At 52.9% G+C, this 25,008-nt stretch overlaps 8 protein-coding genes across 8 annotated transcripts; 4 read left to right on the top strand and 4 right to left on the bottom strand.

Annotated features, from left to right (window-relative positions):
* The first annotated feature begins 1,026 nt into the window (after window positions 1-1,026).
* On the top strand, window positions 1,027-2,621 carry KVR01_012194 (uncharacterized protein). Its single transcript, XM_044785110.1, has one exon. The coding sequence runs from the start codon at window positions 1,649-1,651 to the stop codon at window positions 2,477-2,479; it is 831 nt and encodes a 276-aa protein (XP_044638772.1). The 5' UTR covers window positions 1,027-1,648; the 3' UTR covers window positions 2,480-2,621.
* Window positions 2,622-2,789: 168 nt separating this feature from the next.
* KVR01_012208 (uncharacterized protein) lies at window positions 2,790-3,417 on the bottom strand (the record flags this gene model as incomplete). Its single annotated transcript, XM_044788770.1, has 2 exons — window positions 2,790-3,228; window positions 3,308-3,417. The coding sequence occupies 2 exons, from the start codon at window positions 3,415-3,417 to the stop codon at window positions 2,790-2,792; spliced, it is 549 nt and encodes a 182-aa protein (XP_044638786.1).
* A 2,229-nt stretch (window positions 3,418-5,646) lies between these two features.
* KVR01_012222 (uncharacterized protein) lies at window positions 5,647-7,273 on the top strand. The gene is made up of 2 exons (XM_044783951.1): window positions 5,647-6,384; window positions 6,516-7,273. Exons 1-2 carry the CDS (start codon window positions 5,911-5,913, stop codon window positions 6,885-6,887), a joined length of 846 nt encoding a protein of 281 aa, XP_044638800.1. The 5' UTR covers window positions 5,647-5,910; the 3' UTR covers window positions 6,888-7,273.
* Window positions 7,274-7,511: 238 nt separating this feature from the next.
* Window positions 7,512-8,651, top strand: KVR01_012294 (uncharacterized protein). The gene is made up of 4 exons (XM_044787305.1): window positions 7,512-7,853; window positions 7,916-7,967; window positions 8,018-8,212; window positions 8,286-8,651. The coding sequence occupies exons 1-4, from the start codon at window positions 7,643-7,645 to the stop codon at window positions 8,446-8,448; spliced, it is 621 nt and encodes a 206-aa protein (XP_044638872.1). The 5' UTR covers window positions 7,512-7,642; the 3' UTR covers window positions 8,449-8,651.
* A 433-nt stretch (window positions 8,652-9,084) lies between these two features.
* Window positions 9,085-10,808, top strand: KVR01_012234 (uncharacterized protein; the record flags this gene model as incomplete). Its single annotated transcript, XM_044792262.1, has 3 exons — window positions 9,085-9,649; window positions 9,725-10,715; window positions 10,748-10,808. The coding sequence occupies 3 exons, from the start codon at window positions 9,085-9,087 to the stop codon at window positions 10,806-10,808; spliced, it is 1,617 nt and encodes a 538-aa protein (XP_044638812.1).
* A 119-nt stretch (window positions 10,809-10,927) lies between these two features.
* KVR01_012132 (uncharacterized protein) lies at window positions 10,928-11,837 on the bottom strand. The gene has a single exon (XM_044788178.1). It carries the CDS (start codon window positions 11,758-11,760, stop codon window positions 11,161-11,163), a length of 600 nt encoding a protein of 199 aa, XP_044638710.1. The 5' UTR covers window positions 11,761-11,837; the 3' UTR covers window positions 10,928-11,160.
* A 362-nt stretch (window positions 11,838-12,199) lies between these two features.
* Window positions 12,200-16,511, bottom strand: KVR01_012245 (uncharacterized protein; the record flags this gene model as incomplete). The annotated part of the gene is made up of 1 exon (XM_044794499.1): window positions 12,200-16,511. The coding sequence occupies one exon, from the start codon at window positions 16,509-16,511 to the stop codon at window positions 12,216-12,218; it is 4,296 nt and encodes a 1,431-aa protein (XP_044638823.1). The 3' UTR covers window positions 12,200-12,215.
* Window positions 16,512-21,490: 4,979 nt separating this feature from the next.
* Window positions 21,491-24,629, bottom strand: KVR01_012213 (uncharacterized protein). The gene is made up of 6 exons (XM_044794276.1): window positions 23,319-24,629; window positions 22,939-23,215; window positions 22,637-22,879; window positions 22,380-22,583; window positions 22,010-22,300; window positions 21,491-21,926 (listed from the first exon to the last, which is right to left on the bottom strand). The coding sequence occupies exons 1-6, from the start codon at window positions 24,369-24,371 to the stop codon at window positions 21,718-21,720; spliced, it is 2,277 nt and encodes a 758-aa protein (XP_044638791.1). The 5' UTR covers window positions 24,372-24,629; the 3' UTR covers window positions 21,491-21,717.
* Window positions 24,630-25,008: the final 379 nt, after the last annotated feature.

Below are 25,008 nucleotides of genomic sequence, written 5' to 3'. Positions count from 1 at the left end.
ACCTTCTAAATTAGTACTAAGAGACCCTATAGTACGATTTCCTTCTCTAATTTTTAATACTTTTAATATAAGCCCCTTCTACACCCCTTCTAACACCCCTTTTAATACCCCTTCTAGCACCCCTTCCAACACCCCTTCTAGCACCCCTTTTAAACCTTCTAACTTATATACATTTAAGTACTAACTAAATATTTAAATACTAACTAAATACTAAAAAGCTAAAAATTTAAAGTATTAAAGAGTTAAAAGGAGTATTAAAAGGTTAAAAAAAATATAATCTTTACTTTTACCTTTTTAACTTCTAACCTTCTAATATTTAATTAATATTTAAATACTTAATTAATACCTAAATATATATAATTTAAAAGGTTTAAAAAGTAAAGGTAAAGAGTTTTAAAAGGGGTATTAAAAGGAGCTTAAAAGGGGTTTATACTAAAAATATTAAAAATTTAAAGAATCCTAATTAAATATATAGTTTTATATAGGCCCTATATATAAATTCTTATATTAGGTAAGTAGTTAAAAAAAACTAAGTAAGTGGATATAATTACTAGGTGAGTAGACGTTAGCTTATAACAACACTACACACAAATACAATATAGTATATACACCTCCACAGGGGTAACAAACGTTATTTCTTCAAGTCGCGGCCCACATGCCCCACTGTAAATGGCAAGTCACCATTCTAGTATTTTCTATGACTGAGGAACCTGAGCAGGTCGGTTGACTTTTTGGGAATAGCTTCTGCTACCTTGGCCTCCAGTATGTTTTCCTAATTAAGTTAAGTACCCAGCTTATATGGGTACAAGTGGGTCAGGACTTGGGAAAATAACGTTTGTTACCCCTGTGGAGGTGTACAACACCCCAACTTGCGTACCTTAAACCGGGTAATAATATATCCGAAAGGTGGTGGTGCCTAGGAACCTGATGACGTATTCTACATACGCAGCAGGCTTGGCACCAAAGACACATTAAGAGACCGGAAATTCGCGAACCTAAAATCGGAAGCCGCGTACCCAACCGTGACGAAGCGTTCTCCACACATGTGCACGAATTTATTTTAACTAGGGCCACCATAGTAATTGGTATGGTCGTTTCACATAACTAGCATTTAGCAACATCATCAACCAACCAAAATCAGGCGGAATTTGCGCTCAACTACGTGCTTGCCTAGCCCACACCACGTACTTCGATTTCTGGTTGCGTGCCCGAAGAATTCATTCCAGGGCACGTTGTGGAGGATGCGAAAAAAAAAAAAAAATACACTGCTGGGGTGGTGTGACGAAGTGGAATAAAGTCCTCTGATTGGCTGGGTTAACGTTTAGTCACGGTTGGGTACGTGGCTTCCGACGGATTTGCGGTCTCTAGATTAAGGGGCTTATATCACACTGGCTTTTGTCGAGCATCTGGCCCATATATGTGCGGGATTTGATAAATAGAGCCGATGGCCAGACCAAAAGTTCAGATGTTTCGGGCTACTCCAACTCTTCGGACAATTACTTCTCATTCACCAGACCGATAACATCGCTTTGTCCGTCGTCAAAACACAAAGCCAAGCAACAATTTGGTATCTCGTTGGACGTATACGGAATAATAACGGAACCATTCAAGTAACGCCACATCAAACGTACTTAGACTTCTCCTCGCAATGCGTTTCGAAAACACACTGGCTCTTGCCGCGCTACCAGCCCTGGCATCGGCGACATACACCACGGAGTATCTCATCGGTAGTTCCAACAACACAATCCAGGTTCTCATTGAAGGAGAGGGTCCATCGCTTCTGGTCTGGCCATCGTTCGCCCGGGACAGTCTAGAGGACTTCCACGAGTTCTCCAGCGCCCTTGCCGAGGCCGGGTACAGGGTTCTCCGTCCCCAACCGCGCGGCACGGGCGAGTCGACTGGCCCGATTAACACGACCTGGGATGAGGTCGGCGCCGATGTTGCTTCGGTTATAGATACCTTTGGAAACGGCAAGGCGGTCATTCTCGGTCACGCCGGCGGCCAGGGCGTCACTAAGTACATGGCCGCGACCTACCCGGAAAAGGTGCCGTCGATCGTCTTGGCATGCATCACCACTGGCATCAACACCAACGCCACGATCGCCGCCACGTCAAGGATCGCAAGCAACTACAGCAACTCTGTTGAGGATAGACTTGCGGCACTGGAGCTTGGTTACTTTGCTCCCGGACACGATGCCTCAGTCTGGCTGACGGGCTGGTATCCCGAAACGAGGGACTCCGTGTCTGGTACTGCTGTGAACACTCTTGGAGGGAACCACACACAGATTTTGGATGTTATTGCGACCTTTGACCCGTGGAGAGCAAAGGACCAGTGGAACTATACCACTGATTTGGCTGGTAACCGTTCCACTGTTGTGTTTGTGGAGGATGCGTCCCATGCGTTGTTCCCCGAGAACCTACAGGGACTTCTTGATGTCCTGATGCCGTGGTTGAAGACCCAAACCTCAGGCTGGTTTTAGAACCGTGGAGCCTGAGTCAAGCTCATTGTTAGACAGACATTGCATTCATATTCTGTACCTTTGACTCAAATACCCATAGACACCTTTTCAAAGCTCATACTGAAGAGTTTGTGATTGCAAATGAATAGATTCTGGAATTTGAGTATTTTTCTGAACTCTACTTTTCTTCAAACTCTTCAGATTCTGCCCTTTGCCCACCTGACATCGTTGGGAGATGGTGTGATTCGCCGCCGACATTCATTGATCAGTGTTTGTTCATTTCCGGCATGGTCTCGAACTCCAAGTTATGTACTCCCAGCTCCACAGATTCCTAGTGAACTTCTCTTGCCCAAGTAGCAACTTCATAGTTTTGCGCTTCGGAGAACGGGCTTATTAGATGTCGGATGTATTGATCTACTTCGCAGAGTCGTCCGGGATGTCGGAGTCCTGCCTCTGTCGCCTCGTCTTCAGTGTTGATGTGGACAACACCGTTAAATGCTTGATCCTTGGGCAGGACATCGCCTAATTCTAATCGATTCGGAAATTCCCTCGTGGTGCGCTCCACTTTAAACTCATGCGTCACAAAGATGAAGTTGCTCCACGTCTTTGTGACGACAGGCCAGAACACCGGGATTGATGCCAAGGCCAGTGACAGTCGGTTCTCAGTTTCGCCTAAAAGTATGATTGCGGGGAAGGATCTTGTAGGGTCGGGCTCTTCATCTGATGTTGCTCGATTGGCGACGATACGCCCTGCAGCAATGACATTAATTCTAGACATTGAGTTAGTGCTTACTTCCCCTAAATCATTAAGCACGGATTTGGATATTTTTTTTGCCCCCACGGTCTTACATTGCCCCAATAATGAAGAGTCCCACGAGCCCCAGCCTCGTCTTTCGAACAGTATTGCTGCTAAACAGCAATGGGATAGGGAGGACCAGAATCAAAGAGTCCAAAGCCATGTTTGTGGCATTAGATGCCACGACGATGTTGTAAACATCCGTGGGTTTAGTAGACCCGTATCCATAGCAGTTCGACTCCGATCCTAGGCGGTAGAATTGATGTACAGGAAAGCAGGGGAACCAAGCCATGAACGAAAAGGCAAGGCCCCATATAGAGACGATGACAATCAACACCTTTGACGCGATTCTCAGGCGTCTCATACGGTCTTGGAATACTCGGACGTATTGTAAAAGGATGGAGAGTTTTACCAAGGCGTTTGAGGTAGAGAATGAAGCGTTCGACATGTAAAACAACTGATCTCACTGTCAGCTTGGGTCCATTTTCCAACCTTGGAAGGTTGGTGCATTAGCGAAACCATCGCGTAGAGCTTACGAGGAAGAACATTTCTCTATCGCTATCCGGAACCGTCTTGAAAGGGTGGCCCAAGCCGTAATCTGTGCCTGATATCTATTCAGTTCAACGTCGTTATACAGATCGCAAGAGTCGGGTGGGCTGGGATGTGGTTACTCATCGAAAGTCCTACCGCGCTTGTTGAACCGGCAAGCTTTGGAGTCAGCGCCCATCATGATGCCCTGTTGGAGTAGCAGTATTACCAATGCAAACAAGACTACAAGATCATCCCACCCAGGCGCTCGTACGATGCGCACCCGAACATATATCCTGAGGCCGACGCATAACCAAGCTACAACCTGTGATCATCAGCGAAAAGTTGTCATGCCCACTGGGAGCTCCAATATCTCGCACCAAACCAGATACAATCACAGGTATGATCGTGCTTTTGCGGTTACATAATGGCAAACCGTTATCGGTGTAGTTTGAAGGGAACTCGCCGGAACGCGTAAGGTTTCCATACATTGTCGTAGGACATCAAAGTCAGAAAGGCATGCAAGATTCAGCCTCAAAACGGGCAACTGAGGTGGTGTTGTATTAAAAACATTTCCGTTCGAGTGAAGGATGGCTCAGTTCCCCCGGATCATGAGAATCATGCGCGTGACTAACCTTACCAATTGGTTGTTTCGGCCTTGTCAGAAGCAGTGCATTGATGCAATACGTTAACAAGTCCCAGACGCTCTTTCGAATACCAATGACTCGTCTATCTTGCAACCCCAACAATGTCATCAGCTCACGGACGCAACTCCAAAGTATATTTTGCCGTGTGACCGTCTATAGTTTAATGCCGGCAACTAAACATGTGTAGGACACATACTGCGAGGAAGTGTGATGAGATCGGGAGGGGCGTCTCAGATGTGCAAGCTTTTACGACAAAAAAAATTAAAGAGTACCGATATGTCAGACAACCACTGGCAAGTAAACTCTTGTCAAGCCAACCTAGTGATCTAGTGATCGAGCAAACGAAACTCTATACCACACGTACATACTCCCATTGCATTCACCCACAAGTGTCCTAACTGCCCAGGTGTGCAGGCCTGGAAGGGTTAAGGGAATATTTTGCGGACAGACAGGGTTAGGCCGGGCTTTTTAAAAACGTTGTCTACTTCCATAGGTACCCTAGGATAGGTATAAATGAATTGTGTGAGAGGGGCTGCTCCTTAACATTCAAATGTTCTCTGCGTTCAGGTTAAACATTTATATCGAGGAGTAGCCCTAGGAGTTGCTATTGCCGATACTGGGACCTTTCTCAAGCATCATATGGAATACAAGCAAGCCATGCCATGAATGAAAACCCGCCGAGAGAATCCCAAAGATTCCCCAATCAGCTATGGCTAGCCGAGAGAGGTCATAGTATAATTTGTAACTACAAAAACCTTATTTTCAGACTGATCTTGACTTAGCATGGAAAGCCCGTGCACTAGGATGCAGAAAAAGCAGATAATGGGCGAAGCTGAACAGTGGGTTAGTTAACACTGCCGTCAAACGTCCTATGGTCTGGCCCGTTGGGTCTGCTTCCTACCTAGCCTAGGTACCTAGGTACGCGAATGGATGTGGCCCTTTCCATGTTCCTGCCCAAGTGGGCTATGTAAATAGGTACGTAGAGGATGTGTATGACTTTATTGTCAATGTACACTGAAGAAACGGTGGGGTTTGCTTACTAGTAACTCGCATACCATGGGGTTCCCGTCCTATTCCGCCGTCTTGGCGAATTCATGGATGCCGGTGAACTACGTCACAGCATGAGACGGTTGCCGGCTGTGCCTCTCATCGGCGGCCAACGCCTATCGGTCGAAGCTCTGGCGATACAAGTCACGTCTAGCTACGCACAGGTAGCACAGGCATCTACCTACTATTCAGATGTGGTCAAATGCTGGTCATCTCTCAAGTTTTAAGTTGGACTTCGCCCGTGTATATTTCTTAGGTGTCAGTCAGTCTCCGGCTACCAAAAAAAAATGGAGACGGACCTCGGGAGATAAGGATTTTTTTGTGCTAAACCGAATTGGTCGGACCAAGACTCTGCCACCTTGACTCCCGAGGTCTTATCGACGGCCGAACTCGCTTCAAACAAACACCTTCAACACATCTCGGCCTCATTCAGGATGGCCCCAACCACGGTCCAGGTCGTGTCCGGCCTTCTCGGCTGGTCGTACATGCTCTGCTGGGCCGGCTCATTCTACCCCCAGCCTATCCTCAACATCCGCCGCAAGACGACGCTGGGCTTCTCTATCGACTTCGCCTTCCTCAATATCCTGGGCATGGCCTCTTATGCCATCTACAATATCGCCCTATACTCATGGCCGACCGTCCGACACGAGTATGCAGAGCGCTACCCCAGTCACCCGGAGCCAACGGTCCAGCTCAACGATATTGTGTATGCGTCCCATGGCGCGATCCTTGCAGTGATTATCTACTCTCAATTCTACCCTGCCCTCTGGGGATTTACGACCACAAAGGGCTTAAGACTTAGCCGTGTGGGCCTTGGCCTGTTCTGGTGTTGCAATGCTGCTATCCTGTTGGCGGTGCTCGCGGTCCTGATCAAGCCGGACTCTACAAGTTGGTCGTGGCTAGATGTTGTGAGTATAGACAATGCTCCAGGACTTTTGTTTCTCATGTGCAATTCTACAGCCACAGCCGTGGCCGTCGAATTCGCTGGATGCATGCAATTTTCGAGCACAGACACTAAAACATATCACCCCATCCGCAGATATTTGTCCTGGGAAATGTCAAGTCCTTTCTTACCTTGGTGAAGTATGCCCCACAGGCTGTGCTAAACTTCCAACGCAAGTCGACCGTGGGCATGAGCATTTTGCAGTTCAGCATGGACCTCATGGGAGGAATCCTGTCCTTGGCGCAGCTGTTTCTGGACTCTGCCAGCACTGGGAACTGGTCAGCCGTGTCGTCGAACCCGGCCAAGTTTGTGCTGGGCAATATCACCGTCCTCTTCGATCTTGTCTTCTTTTACCAGCACATGGTTCTCTACAGAGGGTCGCGGAAAGAGTCTTCAAGTGGTCGCGACGGGGAAGTTGATGAAAATGAGCCACTGCTGCCTTCCCGCGATGATGGCCCTCAGGAGTAGGTCGGGGTGGGACGTGGCTCATATGACGGCATATGGGAGGACCAGTGGTTTTTCTTCTACTGCCCATACATACAAAGTGTAAATATGCGGTGCATTCCAATGTTCATACAGTGGTAAACGCTCAACGACTTGGCGGGTTAGACATGGCCAGAGCAACGCGATACACGGTCACAAGACAAACATACTCAGAGAAGCGAAGACGGGTTTGAGGCGGAATAAAGTACAGGCATTTCGGCGGCTCTTACATCGTTCTTGCCTGTTTCCACAGGTTCTTGCTTCGCGGCGTTGACATTTGTGTGCGCTCATGGTCGGGATAACGAGATCTTTTTTTACACGCAGTGAGCAAGGGCAAGTAAGTACCTAGGTATTTAACGGTTTCGCATTTATTCCGTACACGTCCGAAGACACACATGGCGCTTTCATACAGTGGTAAGCGCTCAAAGCCCTCAAGTGCTCCTATGAAGTAGATGCTTAAAAACATTCAGAAAGCGTTAAGTTCTTAAGGTATAAATTGTTATCAGATTGTGCCTTAAGTTGACATAGTTGAATGATTCCCCCATTTGAAACGCTCAGGCAACTGTCTGAGGACCCCACCAAGCCAACGGCGCGGGGTTGCGTGTGCACGTTGACGTTGACTCAGCCAACTGTCATTTCTGCCTAGCGACTTGATCTCGCCATCTTCCCGCCCCTGTTCCCGGATCGACTTTGCAGCCTGAGTAGAAATCACCGACGCTCATCCACCCCTGAAGCTCGCCATGTCGACCAAGAAGATCCGAATTTTGTTCTTGGGCGCATCGTTGGTGGCCGGGTACTCATGCATGGGCGCGGTTTACCATCCCTTCTCACAACATGTCGCCAGTATGCTTGGGACGATCCTGCCGGATACAAAGATCGAGACGGTCGTGGACGGTGTGCCCGGCGATATGGTGACAAGGGGGAGATTTCTAGAGCGGATGCAGAAACATTGTAAGTAAATGAAATACCGTAAGAACCTGGCGCATGGGGAAGTCACTGATTTGCTGTGGCAGTCGGCAAGGGCCAGGAACCCTTCGATTGGACCATTGTGCTGGGCGCGACGAAGTAGGTCAAGGAATTGCTTGGTTCTACATAACTATCTGACCTTGTCATAGTGACATAGCATTCAACATCCAAGGAGATGAGATCATAGAAGCCTTCAAGAAGATCTGGGATATCCCGCTTTCCCATGGAAGCAGGGTGCTGGCGCTCACCGTTCCTAGAGCGACCATCGACAAGAACAACGCTGGCCTCGTTCACCGAAGAAATGTTCTCAATCAGTTGATAAAAGATCACAAGGCAGAAAACTTGTAAGTCTCTCACATGCAAGAGATACTTCCATGCCTAAGCGTGCAGTATTGATCGACTAACACATTCATAAAGCTACACTTTTGACCTTCACGATGCTCTGCCGTGTGACGAAAACCACCGCAAATATTGGGACGACGCGATCCACTTCACCCCTGAAGGATACACCTTTATCGGTGAAAAGGTCGGTGTGGCCCTAATGGGTCACATTGTCGCAGAGAGAACAAAAGCAGCATAGTCGCTAGTACTCGTGAGGACTTCCTGTGTGGACGAATCCGAACTGGACCGTAAATTCTTGTCATCCCACAATTGAGTGTAGAGGAGTGGTGAGTGTAGAGGAAAGCAAATGAGACGGGGCTATAGACCCTGCGTGTCGATCTGAGCCCTTAAGCGGGATAGATCTTGCGAGGTTGCTTTAAGCATAGCATGATCGCCCTGGGCAAAAATACTACCTCAGTTTGCGCGCCCATAGTGAAGCTCTTCAAAGCCGTCACCGAGCACTGACTCGTATTTTCAGCTCATTGCACAGGCGGATAAGGAATCCCCCACTGCAATCGCTGCCAAAAGCAATATGCCATTTCGTCTATCGAAACACAGGGGCAGGGTCTTGCTGTAAATAGCATCCGGTAAGTCGGACAGCCCGGTTTGCTTGACCGGGTTACCACCTTAATGGCATGGCGTGAGCCAGCATCCCCTGCCTTGCTCCGTGGTCAAAGTTTCGATGCACCGTTACAAAACATCAGGCCAAAAGGTATAAGCAGATGTGAATGGCCCCCTCATCTTGACAGCGGGCCACCTCGTACATCATCGATTGACTTCAACAACAGGCGCGCGCGATTGCCCCCTCCTCCTTCACGCCCATCCACAGCTCACGATGGACAACCACCTGTCCCTCAGCGAGAAGGGCGCCGCCGTGAAAGCCACGTCGATATCCAACACATCCATGAGCACCCTCACAAAGACGGTCTCTGCCTCGTCCCAGCAGCAGGCCAACATCGAGTCGCTGCCGGCGTACGTGATCGAATGGAGCCCGCAGCAGCGGCGGGTGCGGTTCCTGCGGACGACGGACGACCTCGCGACCGAGCTCAGCCCAGCCAACTGCGAGCGCCTCAACGACTCGCTCAAGCGCCTGTTTGTCGTCCACGGCAGCCCGCAGGAGTACGTGAGGCTGCTGCAGCGGGCCCTCTCCATCGACCCGCTGTTCATCAAGGCGCATGCGCAACGACGGAGGTACTCGCCTATTCACCGCCGGCCGGGAGACCGCTGGGCGTGCTTCGAGTACCCCGAGCTGTGTTCTTATGGAAACACCGGTGGCGGGGACGCCGAGGCGAAGGAGGGAGCACAGGCTGCGCTGCCTGCGTATCCTCTGTCGGACGAGAGTTCTGATGCTGTGATGTTCTGCCGGGCATCGCTGTGGCTCAATGGCGAGAATGACGGCGGTAGGTGATATTGATCCTGTCTACCTAGATAAGTCACGTTTCTGCGGACAACGTCATGCTAAGTTCCCCATCCAGTCCTGTTTCTCAACGACCCACCATGGGCAGGCTCAAACCCCCTCATGCGCAAGCAGACGACAATGGTGGCCCTGCACGCCGCAGCCCCAGACAACACGGGCAGCCGGGACGACGAGAGCGTCGACGAGCACCACTCGAGCCTCGAGGTGATCCTGCAGGAGGCGATGCGCGACCCGCAGCAGATGCGCCTGGGCGTCCGCGCCCTGCTCTCGGAGCTCGTCTACACGCACTGGCTCGCGTACTTCGAGTCGCCGCTCATCGACCCGGAGGAGCACCCGGCGCACGTGCTGTCGCTCGCCTGGCGCGTCCAGCTCGCCGTCGAGCACAACCTCAACATCACCCGCTACCTCACGCGCTGGGGCTTGCCGATGCCCATCACCGCGACGGAGTGGGAGGGGCTGCTGGACCGGAACGCGCGCCGCGTCGACCTTGCCACTGTCGCGGCTGGGGGGGCCAAGGCCATTGCTGACGAGTTCCGGTCGATCCAGGCCGGGAACAACACAAAGCGGTCGCTTGCGCCAGGCGAGAAGGACGAGAACTCGAGGGGTCTGGACCGGATCTCATACCTTGGTGGTATCCTACTGCCGTTTACCATTGTCCCTTCTATCCTGTCTATGAGCGACCCATTCGGCCCGACTGGCGGATTGTTCTGGGTATTCTGGGTCGTGTGTGCGCCGCTCACCGTCATCACGCTGCTGTTCATCTACGCCGACTCGATCCGCAAGGCTACCGTGTGGATCGAGGTCGCTGCCGATGAGGCCAAGATGGAGGAGCAGGCGGGCCAGACCGCAGGTGCTGTTGATGACGACGGCGCATTTGAGCCGAAGCCCCTGCTCGGCAGCAGTAATACCGGGGGACCTGGCCACGTCATGGAGGAGGGAGTTGAGACCTTCCCCACGGTGGTCATCCAGAGGCCACAGGATGGCAGGCCGGCCAGGGCGTACAAGAGGCAAGAGCTGGGCTGGACCGGAGCCATGAAGACCATGGTCGGGTATGGGAATAATGATCGCTTGCAAGTGCAAGAGCCCACTATTACGGAAAGCACAAGAAGACCGAGTGCGAGCATACGACGGCCGATGAATAGGACATATACTGGCCAGTCTCGCGGCTATTAGTATGCTTAATGTTAGGCAACCTGTTAATGATGATGCCAATAATTGCTCTCTTGGACTGAAAGTTTGTCTATTGTCTGTTCTATGCTCCCGTAAAACGACCAGATGAGGCCCCTTCCATCATCGAGATCCATGAAATAACCCAACTGCGCCGATCTTTGTCCGTCAATCCAGACCAGCCCAGTCCGCGCACCGTGTCAAGCGGTACTGGTCAACTGATTGGCCTGGAGGGATGTCCACTCCAAGTCTTTCACCTCAAACTACCAGTCAAGTCGCCCTTACTAAGGTAGTTATCCGGCTGCTTATGGAAAGGCACTCGGTCCTCTACAATTTCAGCTTGGTCTCCACAAACAAAGAGTCTGCCTTCGCCAGCTTCACACCCTCACCATCCTCCATGTGGCCCTCGACCCAGATTTTCCGCCCCTCCGTCCTAACCAGCCTGGAGACAACCATGACAGTCGCCGGCGTCCTGACAGGCTTCAGGTACGTCGTATTCAGATAGGCGGTGACGTACGACGGCCCCGGCGTCCCGCTGGTTCCCCGGTTCTCCCCGCTAATCATCCTGACCCCCGGCGCGGCATACCCGAGCACCTCGTCGAAGATGGCGGCCACCATCCCGCCGTGGGAGATGCCCGGGTGCCCATTCAGGTCGTCCCCCAGGGTGATCAGCGCCTTGACCTCCGGAACCAGAGCCCGCGGGTCCGTGGGCCGCGGGTAGAAAAAGATGAAATGGGGCAGGGTGCCGGGGCTGTTGATGGTGACTGAGAAGAGGGTGTCCTCGTTCTTGGGCTTTCGGCCGCGGGTATAGGCTTTCGAGATGACGAGGTCTGTATTTGGGGGCTCTAGGTGTTTCAGGCACCATGGGATTTGTTTGAAGTGCTCGATGTCTTCTTGTGTTGCTTGTAGGTGGCTCGGTGTGGCCATATTGGAATGCAAGCCTTCAATGGTTGTTGGAGGAAGGAGTTAGAGTGTTTGTGTGACGTTGAATTTCTGAAATCAAATAAGATGCTATTGGCTGAAATAACCCACGCTCAACGGAAACTTCCATTATATATCTTGCATCTGCAGGTGGCGGTGAAATTATTCAAAGTGAGGGGTGAAACATGACACGGAAACCTTGATTCAGGTGAGCCGAGGCAATTCCAAAGGCCTGGGAACAGCTCTGATTGGATCAAGATACCTTAAATTGTGGGTCTCACATGGACGTTTACAACTCCCTTCTCTCACCTTCACAACATGCTTCCGGAATAACAGAGTATAAGGGTGAGTGAATCGTCTAACATGATATTTTGAGTTCCCTGAACGCCTTCTATGATAATTCTACCACCCACCCTTAAACAATTGTGCGCCATACCAGTACAGCCAACCCAAAGATCACATCAAAACGTCGGCGCAACCCTCTTCTCTTGTTGTCCATAAGAATGCACCCTCTCACTCAGCTTAAAAGACTTTAACGATCCAGCCCTGACACTCTGCATAGACGGCGCCCTCGACCTCATCATCACATGAGTACCACCAGGGCTCATCGGCGGACCAGCCATGGTGCTCCGCTGCATGGGCGGACTCGCCGGCCCCCCCGTCGCAGACACGTTGCTCCTCTTGCGCCCGTGGAACTTGCCCATCATGGCCGTGATGGCCGTCGCCGCGTCCATCGGCGGCGACGGCGGCATGCTGGGCCCCGGGCCGCCGCCCACCCCGCCCATCATCACCATCCGCCCGCGGGCGTCGCGCCCGTCGACGCTGGAGCCCCTGCTGCTCGGCGGCGTGAGGTGCATCAGCCCGCCCCCGGACGGCATGCCCGCGATGCCCAGTCCGTGTGGCACCTGATGGCCGCCCTCTGCGAGGCCTGACAGGCTGGGCGGCAGGACGGCCGGCATCCTCGATAGCCGCCGGATCGACCGCATGTTCTTGTCGATGAAGGAGCTCATCCGGCTGAGGGCGCTGCCGTTCTCGTGTGACTCGAGCGCGCTGGTCGCGTCGGGTGGCGCTCGTCCGCGCGCCGCGTCTATCGCGCTGGGCGTCGCCCTGTTCTGCTGCTGCTGCTGCTGCTGCTGGATCTGGGGGAGGTGTGCGCCCAGGCCCTGGCGCACCTGGCTCATGACGTGGTCAAAGTCGATGTTGGTCTGGAAGGCCGGCCGTGCCGGCGCCGGCACGTGTGACGACGACGACGAGGCAGCGGCGGCGGCGCTGTTCATGCTCAGGTTCTGCGTGAGCACGAAGAAGGAGCCGTCCCTGACGCTCGACCGGACCAGCCTCCAGCGCGTGCGGGCCGGGTTCCGCTCGATGGTGGGCTGGTAGACAGAGTACTGCGCGAGGTTGGCGTAGAAGATCTCGAGGCGCTTGGCCACGCGCTCGAGCAGCTGCATCAGGAACGTCGCCAGCGCGACGACCCTCTCCTCGGGCGAGTCCGCGTCCTGGCTCATGAGCGCGTCGAAGGCGTCCATGCCCGCGCAGGCCTCGGCCCGCACGTCCTCCAGCAGGCTGATGTCCATCTCCACCGACTTGCTGGCGTAGTCGATGATGCCGCGCTCGTGGAAGCGGGCTTCCTCGCTGTTGCCTACGAACTCGCCCACCCGGGCGATCTCCTTGGAGGTCTTGATCGCGCTGCCTGATGTCTTTGCCCGGGCCACGACGCCCAGGACGTCGGGCAGGTTGGTCGACGGTCCTGCCGAGGATGCGTTGGCGAGGCTGAAGGACAGCTTGAGGATGAGCTCCTGGAACTTGGAGCCGAACAGCGCACTGAATCCGGTCTGCAGGAGGCGGGATTGGTACTGGTAAAAGGACCGCACGCCCTTGATGTTCAGGAGTCCCGGCCCCTGGTACCACCACTTGGATGGGTCTAGGGTCTGGTTTGTGATCATGGCGTTCATCTCCATCTGGTGCGCCACGAGGGTCTCGACGTTGGTCCTGAGGTATGATGACCACAGCTCGTACAGCATGTCCAGGTCATCGTTGCCGTGGAAGTCCGGCTTGGGCGTGAGGTGGCCGATGAAATACTTGGTCAGAAGCGACGACACCTCTGGGTTGGTGGTATGTGCGAGGTTGTCGAAGGACGCCGAGCAGTCGACTCCAGCATTGGACTTGATGATCAGAGTTCCGCCTGGATGCATCGGGCAGAAGTCTGTCACGTCGTACACCTTGCCGTGCACGCCGATCCAGATCCTCGACGCACCCCTGTGGCCTGTGTTGAGGGCAAGCTGGGAGAGCGGGATGGTAGGGAGGTTGCACGGGAGTGGTTTGGGCGTCATGAAGACGTCCAGCATGAACCGGCGCTCCGCAAACGCCGCGTTGATGAGCTCCTCTGCCGAGTCCAGCGTCGACGTGCGGTGGTTGTAAATGGCCTGCCTTATACCCTTCATGACGGAGTCGAACACTGCCACAGATCCACACACGTACAGGTAACCGCCCAGCCCGCCGTGTTTCTTGCTCATGACCAGATCGCAGATGGTCGAGCCCTGCTCGGTAATCAATGTGTCGATGTACCGGGGCGGCGTGGTCTTTTCAACCAGCTCACGGCCCTGCATGGCCAGGCCCCTCGAGTCACGGGAGAAAGCCACGTGGACCTCCATCTGTCCCTCGCTGACGTTTTGGCGGAGCTCGTGTTCATAGCAGAACTTATCCCGTGACTGGATACCGAGATACAGAATGTTGCGGCCAACTGCGCCGCTCTGGATACGGGACTGCCAGAAGCTACGGAAAGGCGCGATTCCACTACCACCGGCGAAGAAGGCACAAGGAGATGCACCGCTCAACGGGAGCTGGAATGCCTGAGGACGCGACACGCCAATGAGTACATCCTCCTCGATGGGGATCATCTCGTCGTTGGAGGCGACGACGGGATTGAGGAACCCACTGCTGACACCACACCTCTTGATCTTGGCTTCACCAGCGAACGTCGAGCTGAGCATATACTCAGACCGGGAGACGCTCAGGTCGACAGTGCTGGGGAGAAGCTCGTCGGGGAAGCTAGAAATGGAATATGTGCGCGGCACTTCAACCGGCACGAGCTCACACAGCCATGAGAGGTCATGCAGGTTGAAGGCCGAGTCCCAGACCGCTGGCTGTGTGTCTTGCACGGCAGACTGGAGCAGGTCCCCCAGAGATCCTCGTACCGGCCACTCGTCGGTGGCCAGGACCTGCAGCGCGGTGTTGGACGACGCCCTCAGCATCGAGTGGATCCTAAGAACGAGCTCCTGGGTAAGTGGTGCGAGGTGACCCCTTCGCAGGATGTCCTGGACGGTGATGGGCCCCCTCGGAGACCTGGATACGGATCCCAGGTGGTCGGCGAACCTGGCCCATTCCTTGTTAACGGGGACCTGGACGTTGAGCATCTCGTCCAGCCCAAGCGAGGCGGCGACCTTGGCGCATTCTTCCCAGCTGTTGAGAGGCATCACCGCGAGCCGGTCACCAGGCTGGAACGTGATGCCAGTATCCTGAATATCCAGCGTCACCATGGCGATGCCCCGGTCCGGGTCGTTGTCGACAAACGACCTCCCCAGGACCTTGGCCTTGTACCTGCACTCGGCAAAGCTGCCGCGCATCTGATGCGGCTCGATCGAGACGTCGGTGCGGTACGGCTCCAGCCGCTCCTTCATGGCCTCGGAAAACTGCTTGTGCGTCTCCTCCCAGGGACGGCCTGCGTCGGCAGCCCCGGACGCGCTGTTGGTCTCCGTGCGGCCCGTCTTGCCCGCGACCTCGAGGATGCCAAACACCTTGTACCTGTGCACGCCCATGAAGCCCCTCTCGCCCGTGTAGGCCTCGACGATGCCGTCCAGCACGCCCATCAGCCTCGGGTCGCCGGATTTCATGACGAACTCGGGCACGGAGTAGTAGCCCTCCACTGCGGCGATGAAGGCCCGCAGGTTTGAGGGCTCCCAGGCCCGGAGGTGGATCCCTTCCGCGCCCAAGAAGGAGTCGTACTTCTTGCGCCCGAGGAAGGCGTCCATGAGCAGGTAAGGTGGAAACTGAAGCCCGCTCGAGGCTGGACACCGCTTCGACAGGGGAGCCGAGAACTTGGCCCAGCGCACCCACTCGTTGGCCGGGACGTAGTTGTCCCCCGACATGGGGTTGGGGCTGATGGTGTGAAAAGCGTTGGGCATCATCTCCAGGATCTCCTTCAGTCTGATCATCTCCCTCAACAGGCCCTCGACGTCCCTGTTCATGACACACTCCTGGCACGCCGCGATGGCGTCCGGCCCGTGCTGGAAGCTGGCAGAGGTGTCTGCCACGCCCTTGAGGAATGCCATCTCGGCCTGGTCGCCGAACATGGGCCACCTCATGTCCATGTTGTCGAAGCGGGCCACGTACGGGTGCGTTGAGTTGTGGTCGCGGATCTTGACGTTGTAGCTCGACTGGTCTACAAAGGTAAGATGGGGGATCGGCCGGCCCATCCGCTTCGAGACCTGGAAGTAAGGGAGGCCGATGCTCCGGGGCAAGCCCTTCACCTCCTCCACGACGTCGTCGCTCAGCTCCACCTTGGGCTTGTTGGAGCTGCTGAGGCTGACGCCCTCGTGGCCGTCGTGCTTGTCCTCGTACCGGCAGATGGAGCACAGCATGCCGAGGGCCACCAGCGCCGCCCACAGCGCGTTGTCCGGGATGACGTCCTCTGTGGCCTCCACGACGGGGAGGGAGGCGATCGAGTCTCGGACCCGACCCCGTGCCACGCAGCCCGGCATCCGCTCGCACAGGTCGGACCATATCCTCCCAGGCGAGTTGGCTAGAGATGCTACCGAGGAGTCGAGCGAGTCCGGGGGGACGAAGCCGTACTCGGCTGTGAGGAACCCATCCCGCCACCCGCTGCGTGGTCCGACCTCCTCGGCTCGGATAATCACCTGGCGTGCTGGGGCACCGAGGGCGGCGGCCAGGATGTCCTTCTCGCTGGGCGGGAGCGTGTCGATGTTGTCCCTCGCGAACCTGTTCAGGTCCCTGGCTGATGTATCTGGAAATAGCAGGGCGTTGATGGCCTTGCGTTCTCTGCGCGGTGAGGTCGTCGGATCAGCACACTGACATGATGGACCTGTGGTGCGGTGGCGGTCTTACCTTGCTCTCAGCCACTCTTCCGAGTCGACGCCTGCTGGGATATCAAAGGCTGTTCGCAGGTCCCCAGGCTGACAGTATCCGGAAAAGGAGCATCCTCTCGGTCCAACTCTGCTGCTGCTCCTGCTCGCCCGCCCTGCTGCTGGACACCGTCCGCCCGCCGATTTTGATACTGGGCAAGACCTCTCTGACATTTTGGTGATGTGTTTCTGTATAGTCTATAAAATGCTTTTGGGGGGGGGGTATTAAACCTGTAGGGCCGTATGAAGCCTCCGGGGCTGATGACAGAAAATAAAAAACGCCAGCGCTGGTATAAACTACAATAAAGCATAGAGTAACTACCGCATGTAAATGAGAAGGACCATGTGAGGCTGTCTTGCACCGGTCGGCTTGAGGAGCAAACCAGGCCTACTATTTACCTCACTCCAGCTCGCCCCCTAAAAAGGACAAGGCCCAGTCAGCATAGACCTCATCACTTTGCCCATGATGTCGCCCAGCCAGCAACGTCGCTTGTCCATCGGGGGCTGAAGCAGAGCCAGCCAGGGAACGAAACGTCCCCACCGCGGCAAGCATCCGCTGTTCATCAGCCCCAGGTTCGGGGTAGTCCGCCCGGAGGGGTTGGCCTGTCACCGGGAGCAGGTTCTATACTTGGAAAGGAGAGCGTCCCATTGGCGGGGCCATAGCAGACTCTGCCATCCCATCGGGCCCCTCTATTTTTTGTGACGTGCAGATCATGGGTGGTGGCAGTTTCGTCGGACAGAGAAGAAGTGTCTTGCATGACAAGTGCTGCCAAGAACGTCCCCCGTGCAGTCTGAAGCAGTGATTACCCACCTATTTGCGCCAAGCGCAGTGGGATAGGCCCTGTTGTGTGTTCTCCTGTCGTCTGAAACCTTATGGCGGGCCGAGCCTCGGGATGTGGGATCAAGGCGTGTGGTGTAGCCCCCAAGCGGGTCCTCCTCGGTAAAACGCCGCAACGCACTGTGATTATCTCACCGGTGGTGCCTGGAAGGGTCGTCTGCCCACACCATTGGAGGCTGGACGAGGTGCACCGTGCTCATAATCATGTGTTCTGGCGTCATTTCAACGCGGGTAGAGGTGCCGCATACAACAAGGTTAAATGTTCCGGTTTAAGCTTCATTCCGAAGAGACATTCTTTTGTGTCATCTCGTCGTCGCGCCGATTCCCTAGGGGTCCATACCGCATTGGGAGGTGTGATGAGAAAGGGGGGATACACGGTACTACCTAAGCACTACATTCTCGTAGTACTCTGTCAGGCCCCCAAGGATAGCCCCAGGATGAGTACCAAGCACGATATGATCGGACACTGATCAACATCCTGGCAGGCCTGGGATCATGGCGGTTTCCCGGGTAAAGCTGAACAGTTCCAAGGTTCCGAACGATCATGATCTACACAATGTGCATCCATTATTAGCAGAGCTCTAGAGCTTCCAAGCCGCCGTCGCCGTCTATGCAGCTGTCCTCGCATGGCTTTGCCCAGTCGGCCCCACTCCTGGCAACGTGCCAGCCGCTCATGCTGCCATGAGAATCCAGAAGGCACCCTTGGCGGGGCTGCAAAGGAGAGCTGTCATGTTCGGCCTGTTTCTGGGCGCCAATCCGGCACTCTGGCACATCCCAAGGTTTTTGTTTGTTACAATTGCCCGACGCGTTGCCTTCGCTTCCGAAGTGCACTGTCACAGTGGACCACAGTCGCTGGCTACAAGCTCCAGACTCTACTGGCCCGTCCTTATTGGCCCCACATCTGTTCCTCGTCCAAACATCGCCAAGGCACGTCTGTGCGAGGAGCCTGTCTATTTGCATGGGTTGAGTGATCTCACTACTCGAAGATCATGTATCACCAGTGATCTCTTTACGTACTGACTACAAAAAGGGGCTGTGGGGATTTATGATTCGCTTAAGCTTGTGCAGTCAAGCTCGCCAAGCTTGGGGAAAGCAATAGCGAGTTCTGTGTGGAGTCCGTCTGAAAAGCCGATCGTCTGATGGTCCACAGCGCATGCCGTGTCAATGTCAAATTTCTATTTTGTAAATCTGAAAATTTCGAGTGCGTAGTTGAGACGGCGGCGTGACTCGATAGTAAATGCCTTGCGAGAACACAGTCAGGAGCGTCGCACAACTGGATGCAGTCAAGCGTTTTGCGAGTCCGAAGCACTGACGGAGAATCGTTTGGTACGTGATAACAACTTAACCAACCCTCGCTCAAATCTATTGGCACCAAGAATGATACTGAAAAGGATTTATATTCATCACTAGCGTGCGAATGCGGCTAATCTGATCTGCGATGGCAAATTAGTGGGGCTCACGGTGGATATAGTCTAACACGTTCCAGACGGTGAAATGGAGCCGCCACGCAAGCTGCCAAGCTCATGCGAGGCGCACAGATACAGGTGTTGCCCACGACTGGTTGCCAGAGGACATCTTGACTGCAAACTGCGGAATTTCCGAACGCTACCTGCCTGCAGTGCCCAGGCGACCACTCTGTCACAGGAGCCTTCGCGGCAAAATCAGGGGCTTTTTGTTTTTCACCCATAATAAATACGTGATGCAACGGCCGGGAAAACAAATAAGCGACACGACCAGGATAGCGTAGCGAGCGGCAAGAGTCAAATTCGGTCAATTGAGCTGCATGGAAAGTATGTCAAAGAGCTTCTCAAAGGTTCTGCTGCTTCTACACGTGTAGCGAAGGTACATCATCACCGTTGACGACCGCCCGCGCAGTCGACCAGCCGGAGAAGACCAAGTGGCTGAACACAAGGGGACACCTTAGAGACGGTACATATAAATGTTACTATGCGACAAAGAAGCACGTGCTCTTGTTTCAGTACTTTACATAACTTGGCCGTTGGCCACCGGCGTCAAGAGAGCTGGCTGCCAAGACATGCCACATGGACCTGCCCTCGATCTACTGGGGTCTACTGCTGATCTGATACATGCCCAGGTGTGGGTAGCCCGTTTGTGTAGCCGGGATGTGGGCCACCACCGCCGAACCACATCTCGTAGCCGCTTTTCTGGGAATGTAAACAACATTGAACACAGAGCATCAAGGCACGCCCTTCCGCTCAGACAAACTCTGTACCAGAGTCTCCTCAAGACTCAAGGATTCTCCTAATCCAATTCCCAGACCTCGTTCCCTTTACCAAATTCCAACTGTCTTTTCGACGATTTTCAGCTGCACTTCCATACAGACTCGAATCGCATTGGATTTCCGCTACAAGCCCTTTCACCAAAAAGTAGGCCAACGGCCAAACATCCACAAAACTTGAGCATGAGATCATGTGCGGCTCACCTCGGCGCTTAGGCTCGATTAAGAGGGCATTGGCCCGTTAGACCTCTTCCGTGCGCCCTACTGACACAGCCAAGAAGAATGCTTACGTGCACCCTGGTCACTCCCGAGGTCTTGGCCGCACCCCCTTCCTGAGACTGCCCCTGACCGGCCGTCTACAGATTTGCTCAGTCCTTTCCACCGGACAAAATCATCGAAGTGTCTGTGAGCTGATGGCGACATTCCAAGATCCAATTGCTGTGAATGCCAAACGGTTCGGAGAGACACCCGGAATGGTGGACACAGCTTGTGAACCAGAAGTCAGTTGGAGCCGAATACTTCGTCATTTGGCTAGAATATTCATGTCCCATAATCGGAAGTATTCCCGGTGGGCTGGAGCAAGTTAGTACCTAACTATTAGACGTTTACCTCCCTTCTTTAGCCCCTGTGAGTGGGATTCGTGTGACTACACTAGAATGACACCAGGCCCGGTCCTTTGGGTGACCTTGGATTGCTTTTGAAAGCTTAGGAATGGAGAACAGTCTGTGAGCTCATATTTACCTAGGTACTTGCAACCTCAGTCAAGCTCCCTAGGTTTCCCGGGGCTTTCGAGGTATCATTCTACGACGACGAAAGTATCAAGCCTGTGTGATTGACTGGTACCGGTCAGGGATTCTTCACTGTCAGTGCTAAAAACTAACCCTCCGCAATTCCCCGGAAACTTTTGTGTTGGCCCAATCAGGTCTGGTCATGCACGTTCGCCTTGATCGTAAGCGAGGTTACCCGTGGGTTCGCTGTCGCTTTAAGGAACCCACTGCTGGCGCAGTGGGTGCTAAAACCCCCGCACGGCCAAAACCTCTATATACTTTTTGGTGTAATTTTGGCAGACTCTAATTCTAAAAAGCTGGATTTTAATTTAACTTATAATAAAAATAGTTAAAAATTCAATTTTCTTAATTTTAAAGTTAAATAACTTAAAATAGTATAAATTAATCTTTAGAATTTAGCGATTTTAAAACTTCTCTTTTTTTTAATTTAAAGCAAAATTAAAAGAGTTGAATTAATTTGAAGTTAAGAGATTTTCCAAAATCGCCAAAATCACACCAAAATTTTAGCAGGCGTGTACGGAGGTTTTGGCCGTACGGGGGTTTTGGCACCCACTGCGCCAGCAGTGGGTTCCTCAAAGCGAGAGCGAACCCACGGGTACACTGTTACAGCACCTGAGCGACAATTCACATTCTGTGCGGCACGAGCCTGAGGCCACGTCCCAGGGAGAGTTGCCTTACACTGTTGTTAGCATTGTGTTTTTTTTTAAAAAAAGTGAGGACGCTGGGTCTCAATGAAGGCGCCATATACGTTTTGTATATATGGGGATTAAAAACAAAACCACTTCTCACTACATGAAGGTGCCGTGCGTTTTTGGGGTTGTATACGGATTAAGGGCGAAACTATAATCTCATATGGCTGAAGCACGAGAGGTGGGATTTTTGTAGATCTCCAGCAGTTATGAACTCAGTAAATCAAGCGCACTACATATTCCATGGAAAGAAAACGGACTAGTGGAAGGCTTAGGACTCATTACCGAAGGAGTCCAATCTCTCCTGCCTCCTGCGCGCCCTTTCGCCCTCATCATGACCTTGGTGTAGCTCCGTCAGATAATTCTTGAAGTCCTTGGAGAGAGCCAAGACTGATTTGAGGTGCCGGTCAGTCACGAGGATGGTCCCCTCCTTGTCCCGCCTCCCTTCATGTTCGGCAAGGGCAACCGCGGTCTGGAAGGCTGTTTCAGAAATCAGAGAATTAGCTCGCTGTAAATAACGGCAGAGAGGCGCGTGGCCAAAGTTGAATACCGGGGTTACGCACCATTCCTGATCTCTCTACCGTTCCACTTGATAGCTCGAATCTGTTCGCCCTCAATGTACTCCTGCGCCGGCAAGCTAACTCGCATGTACAATTTCCCAGACTCCGCATCGGTATTGTCGTTGTGCAGCTTGTCGATGAAAGTTTGCCACACCCTCTGCCGCTCACCATCGGTGAAGTCCCTATAATAGAGTTGGATGTGGACTCGTGAGATAAAGGCATCATCAAAAGATCCAACACGGTTGGTTGTGAGGAAAAGGATGCCGTCATAGAATTCTAGAGCGCGGAGAAATCCTATATTGTCTTGATTAATTATCAAGCTTGAATTCCCGACAAGTATTGCAGATTGCCATCCGGACATATCTGGACTCACCAGCTACCAAGCTATTCCTCGTCAAGTCGTTGCTTGAGCGACGCTCCATGAATACATCGGCCTCATCGATGAGCAAGATTGCACCCCAGCTTTTTGCAGTCTTGAAGTGTCTCGTTAAGTTTAATTCCACCGAGTCCGGGTCTATACCGATGTCGCTATTTGTCAGTGTCATCAACGGTCGCTTTGTATACTCGGCAATGCATTCTGAATCGGTCAGCTGAACTCTGAAGTGAATTGAAGAAAGTCAAACGACTGACCTGCAGTGTATGTTTTCCCCACGCCTGGTCTACCATGTAGCAGGAACGTCATTCCGGTTCCCTTGCCCTTGACAAAATCTGCCGTCCATGCTGGCCTGTCAATGGTGTCGCCATCTTGGTTCACCCGTATGAAGCTTTGAGCAAGAGCCTTCAAAGTTATGACACGTTCCTCATCCGTGACTAAGCTATTGATCATATCTTGCTGGAATTGTGGATCCCTGAAGTTGTTGACATGGAAGATGTCTAGTAAATAACGATTTCATTAGCATTATGCACCTGTCCATGATGAAGTAGAGCCTCACCCCATGATCGTGACTTAAACACAAACGCAGGCACTTCGGATGGACAGAGAAGATATTGATGATCAGAGAGCTGCGACCATCTGAGACGCGTTATCTTGCTGTAGTTCTCGAACATGGTTTGCGTGCCAGTTTCGAGCTTGATTGACCTCTGTTTGCAGACACTGCAAACGCAATCATTGGTCCATCTGCGGAGGTCCGAACCTTCTAGTTGACTGCGAGTAGAATCCAGATTTTCTGCATAGTACTGTCGTGCATCTGTCATTACAAGCCCCTCGACCTATAAATATCTCGTTAGCCATTTCGGCAGACGCCTTGCCACCACGCGAAAATGATGAGAACCTGCAAGGAGTTCCATATCATATTGACCCTCGGGGACTGACCGTATTATGCGGGAAATTGCAAGAATCACCGGCATGGTACTTGCACTTTTTTTGGATAAGCTCCCAATACTGCCTTCCATAATCGACAAGTCTTTTGGCTTCTTCGTCTCTTATGTCCTTGGTATCGGATATGAAACGAAATGAACTCTGGTCTTTTTCACCAGAGAACCGTTCCATTGTGCACCCACTACTGACGCGACCAAGAAAACGCCCGTCAAACGCGAGTGACCAGCCATTTATTACCCACTCCTCAGGAGGGTCGACAAAGGTCCCGCCCGTGATGTCGGATATCACGCATGCTTGCCAGGCAGTGGTTGTTCTGATCGATGACAAAATTGTTGTTCCGGGTTTGAAGGCGTACCAGAAGCTGTCGAAACTCAAGAAGCCCCTCTTTATACGGGCCATCTCAGCTCTTATGTTGTCCATGACGGTCTGGTCGAGATAGTCCAGTAGTGCCTGAATGTCCTCGGGTGCATGAGTTTCTCTGACGCAAAGCTCACTTGGTTCTTTCAGCAGGATTTGTTTCCGGAACTCTGCCAGCTCATCATAATGGTGAACTAACACAGGATACGGCCAATCCACTTCGAGAGCGTCTCCATTGAGTGATTGACTTGGGTAGTATTGGACAACTGAGTTCAATGCATTGCGGAGAGCAGAGGAGTAGATCCGCAACTTGTGACGAGGCGGGGTGCCAAATGAGCGTGGAGGCGGGCCTTCTCTCGTTCTTTCCCCTGTCTTGGAAGATCTCTTAACACTCTTACTGTCGCCTCGCGCTCGGTATATTGTAAGGATCTCGAAGATTGGATCGCCAATGAAATCCAACCCATCATTATGATTCGCAGAGGGCGTTCGCGAGTTTTCTTCCCAGACGACGTCGTCGTTGTTTTGATCGAGATACTCAGTCCGGTACCGTATCCATGGTCGCTTGTGCACATCAGTGGTAGTGGTTGTTTGAAAAGCGACTTCTTTCCCGTGACCGGATTGGGGTCTAGATTTTGTTGGCGCCGATTCTTCTTGCAACTTCAGGTCGTCCGAGTCCATGTCCTTGACCATTTTTTTCTTTATGGTGCTTGGAGTTGAATCGCCCTGTCCCACACGATACTCTTCATTTGTTGGGGTGGATTGTTAACGAAAATTTGTACCATACCACAAACCACACGAGTGAAGTGGCGATCAAAGATTAGCCGGTGTGAAATGACGGGCTGCGCACCAATTGGCAGTTGTTAGCATGTCGAAGCAAGACAAGCACTACCAAGCAACTAGATGGAGCATGGACCTGAGAAGTTCGAACCCGCAAGAGTATACTATAGCGGGGACAATAATGTTTCTTGAAATACTCTACCATGTCGGAGCCTTGTGACCAAGGATTGCTATCATGCGTGTTTGTGTACTCGTATTCGCCATAGCCAGTATATGTCGTGCAACCTGTAAAGCCAAGTTAAAACCCCAGCGGTTCCGAGCGAACCCTCCTGTTCAGACCAGGTAAGTAAGCCCTAACGAGTCCTGAGGGTGGGCAGCACATCTTGGCGAATGAAGGTCTGCCCCGTGTAAGAAATCCCTGCAGTGACACAGGACACAAGATAGCCCTAGACCTACCGGTATGTAGGTTTAATGCTTATTCGTGGAGGTTCATTTGCTGACCACGTTTCGCCGTGCTTGTGTGACACAAGATGGGCGACGAAACCGCCCG

The sequence above is a fragment of the Diaporthe batatas genome, assembly GCF_019321695.1.
Source record: "Diaporthe batatas strain CRI 302-4 chromosome Unknown Contig00018, whole genome shotgun sequence".
In the NCBI taxonomy this organism is placed as follows: Eukaryota; Fungi; Ascomycota; class Sordariomycetes; order Diaporthales; family Diaporthaceae; genus Diaporthe; species Diaporthe batatas.
The sequence above is the reverse complement of the archived record's forward strand: the minus strand, read 5'-3'. Positions and strand labels throughout refer to the sequence as shown.

Excerpts from the sequence above, each read along its gene's own strand:
- KVR01_012294 (XM_044787305.1), top strand. The coding sequence starts at position 7,643 with ATGTCGACCAAGAAGATCCGAATTTTGTTCTTGGGCGCATCGTTGGTG. Across the intron at positions 7,968-8,017 it reads ATTGTGCTGGGCGCGACGAA|TGACATAGCATTCAACATCC; the intron begins GTAGGTCAAGGA and ends ACCTTGTCATAG. Across the intron at positions 8,213-8,285 it reads GATCACAAGGCAGAAAACTT|CTACACTTTTGACCTTCACG; the intron begins GTAAGTCTCTCA and ends ACATTCATAAAG.
- KVR01_012194 (XM_044785110.1), top strand. The coding sequence starts at position 1,649 with ATGCGTTTCGAAAACACACTGGCTCTTGCCGCGCTACCAGCCCTGGCA.
- KVR01_012132 (XM_044788178.1), bottom strand. The coding sequence starts at position 11,760 with ATGGCCACACCGAGCCACCTACAAGCAACACAAGAAGACATCGAGCAC.
- KVR01_012213 (XM_044794276.1), bottom strand. The coding sequence starts at position 24,371 with ATGGTCAAGGACATGGACTCGGACGACCTGAAGTTGCAAGAAGAATCG. Across the intron at positions 23,216-23,318 it reads GCAATTTCCCGCATAATACG|GTCGAGGGGCTTGTAATGAC; the intron begins GTCAGTCCCCGA and ends AGATATTTATAG. Across the intron at positions 22,880-22,938 it reads GTTTAAGTCACGATCATGGG|ACATCTTCCATGTCAACAAC; the intron begins GTGAGGCTCTAC and ends GTTATTTACTAG.
- KVR01_012222 (XM_044783951.1), top strand. The coding sequence starts at position 5,911 with ATGGCCCCAACCACGGTCCAGGTCGTGTCCGGCCTTCTCGGCTGGTCG. Across the intron at positions 6,385-6,515 it reads GTTGGTCGTGGCTAGATGTT|ATATTTGTCCTGGGAAATGT; the intron begins GTGAGTATAGAC and ends CCCCATCCGCAG.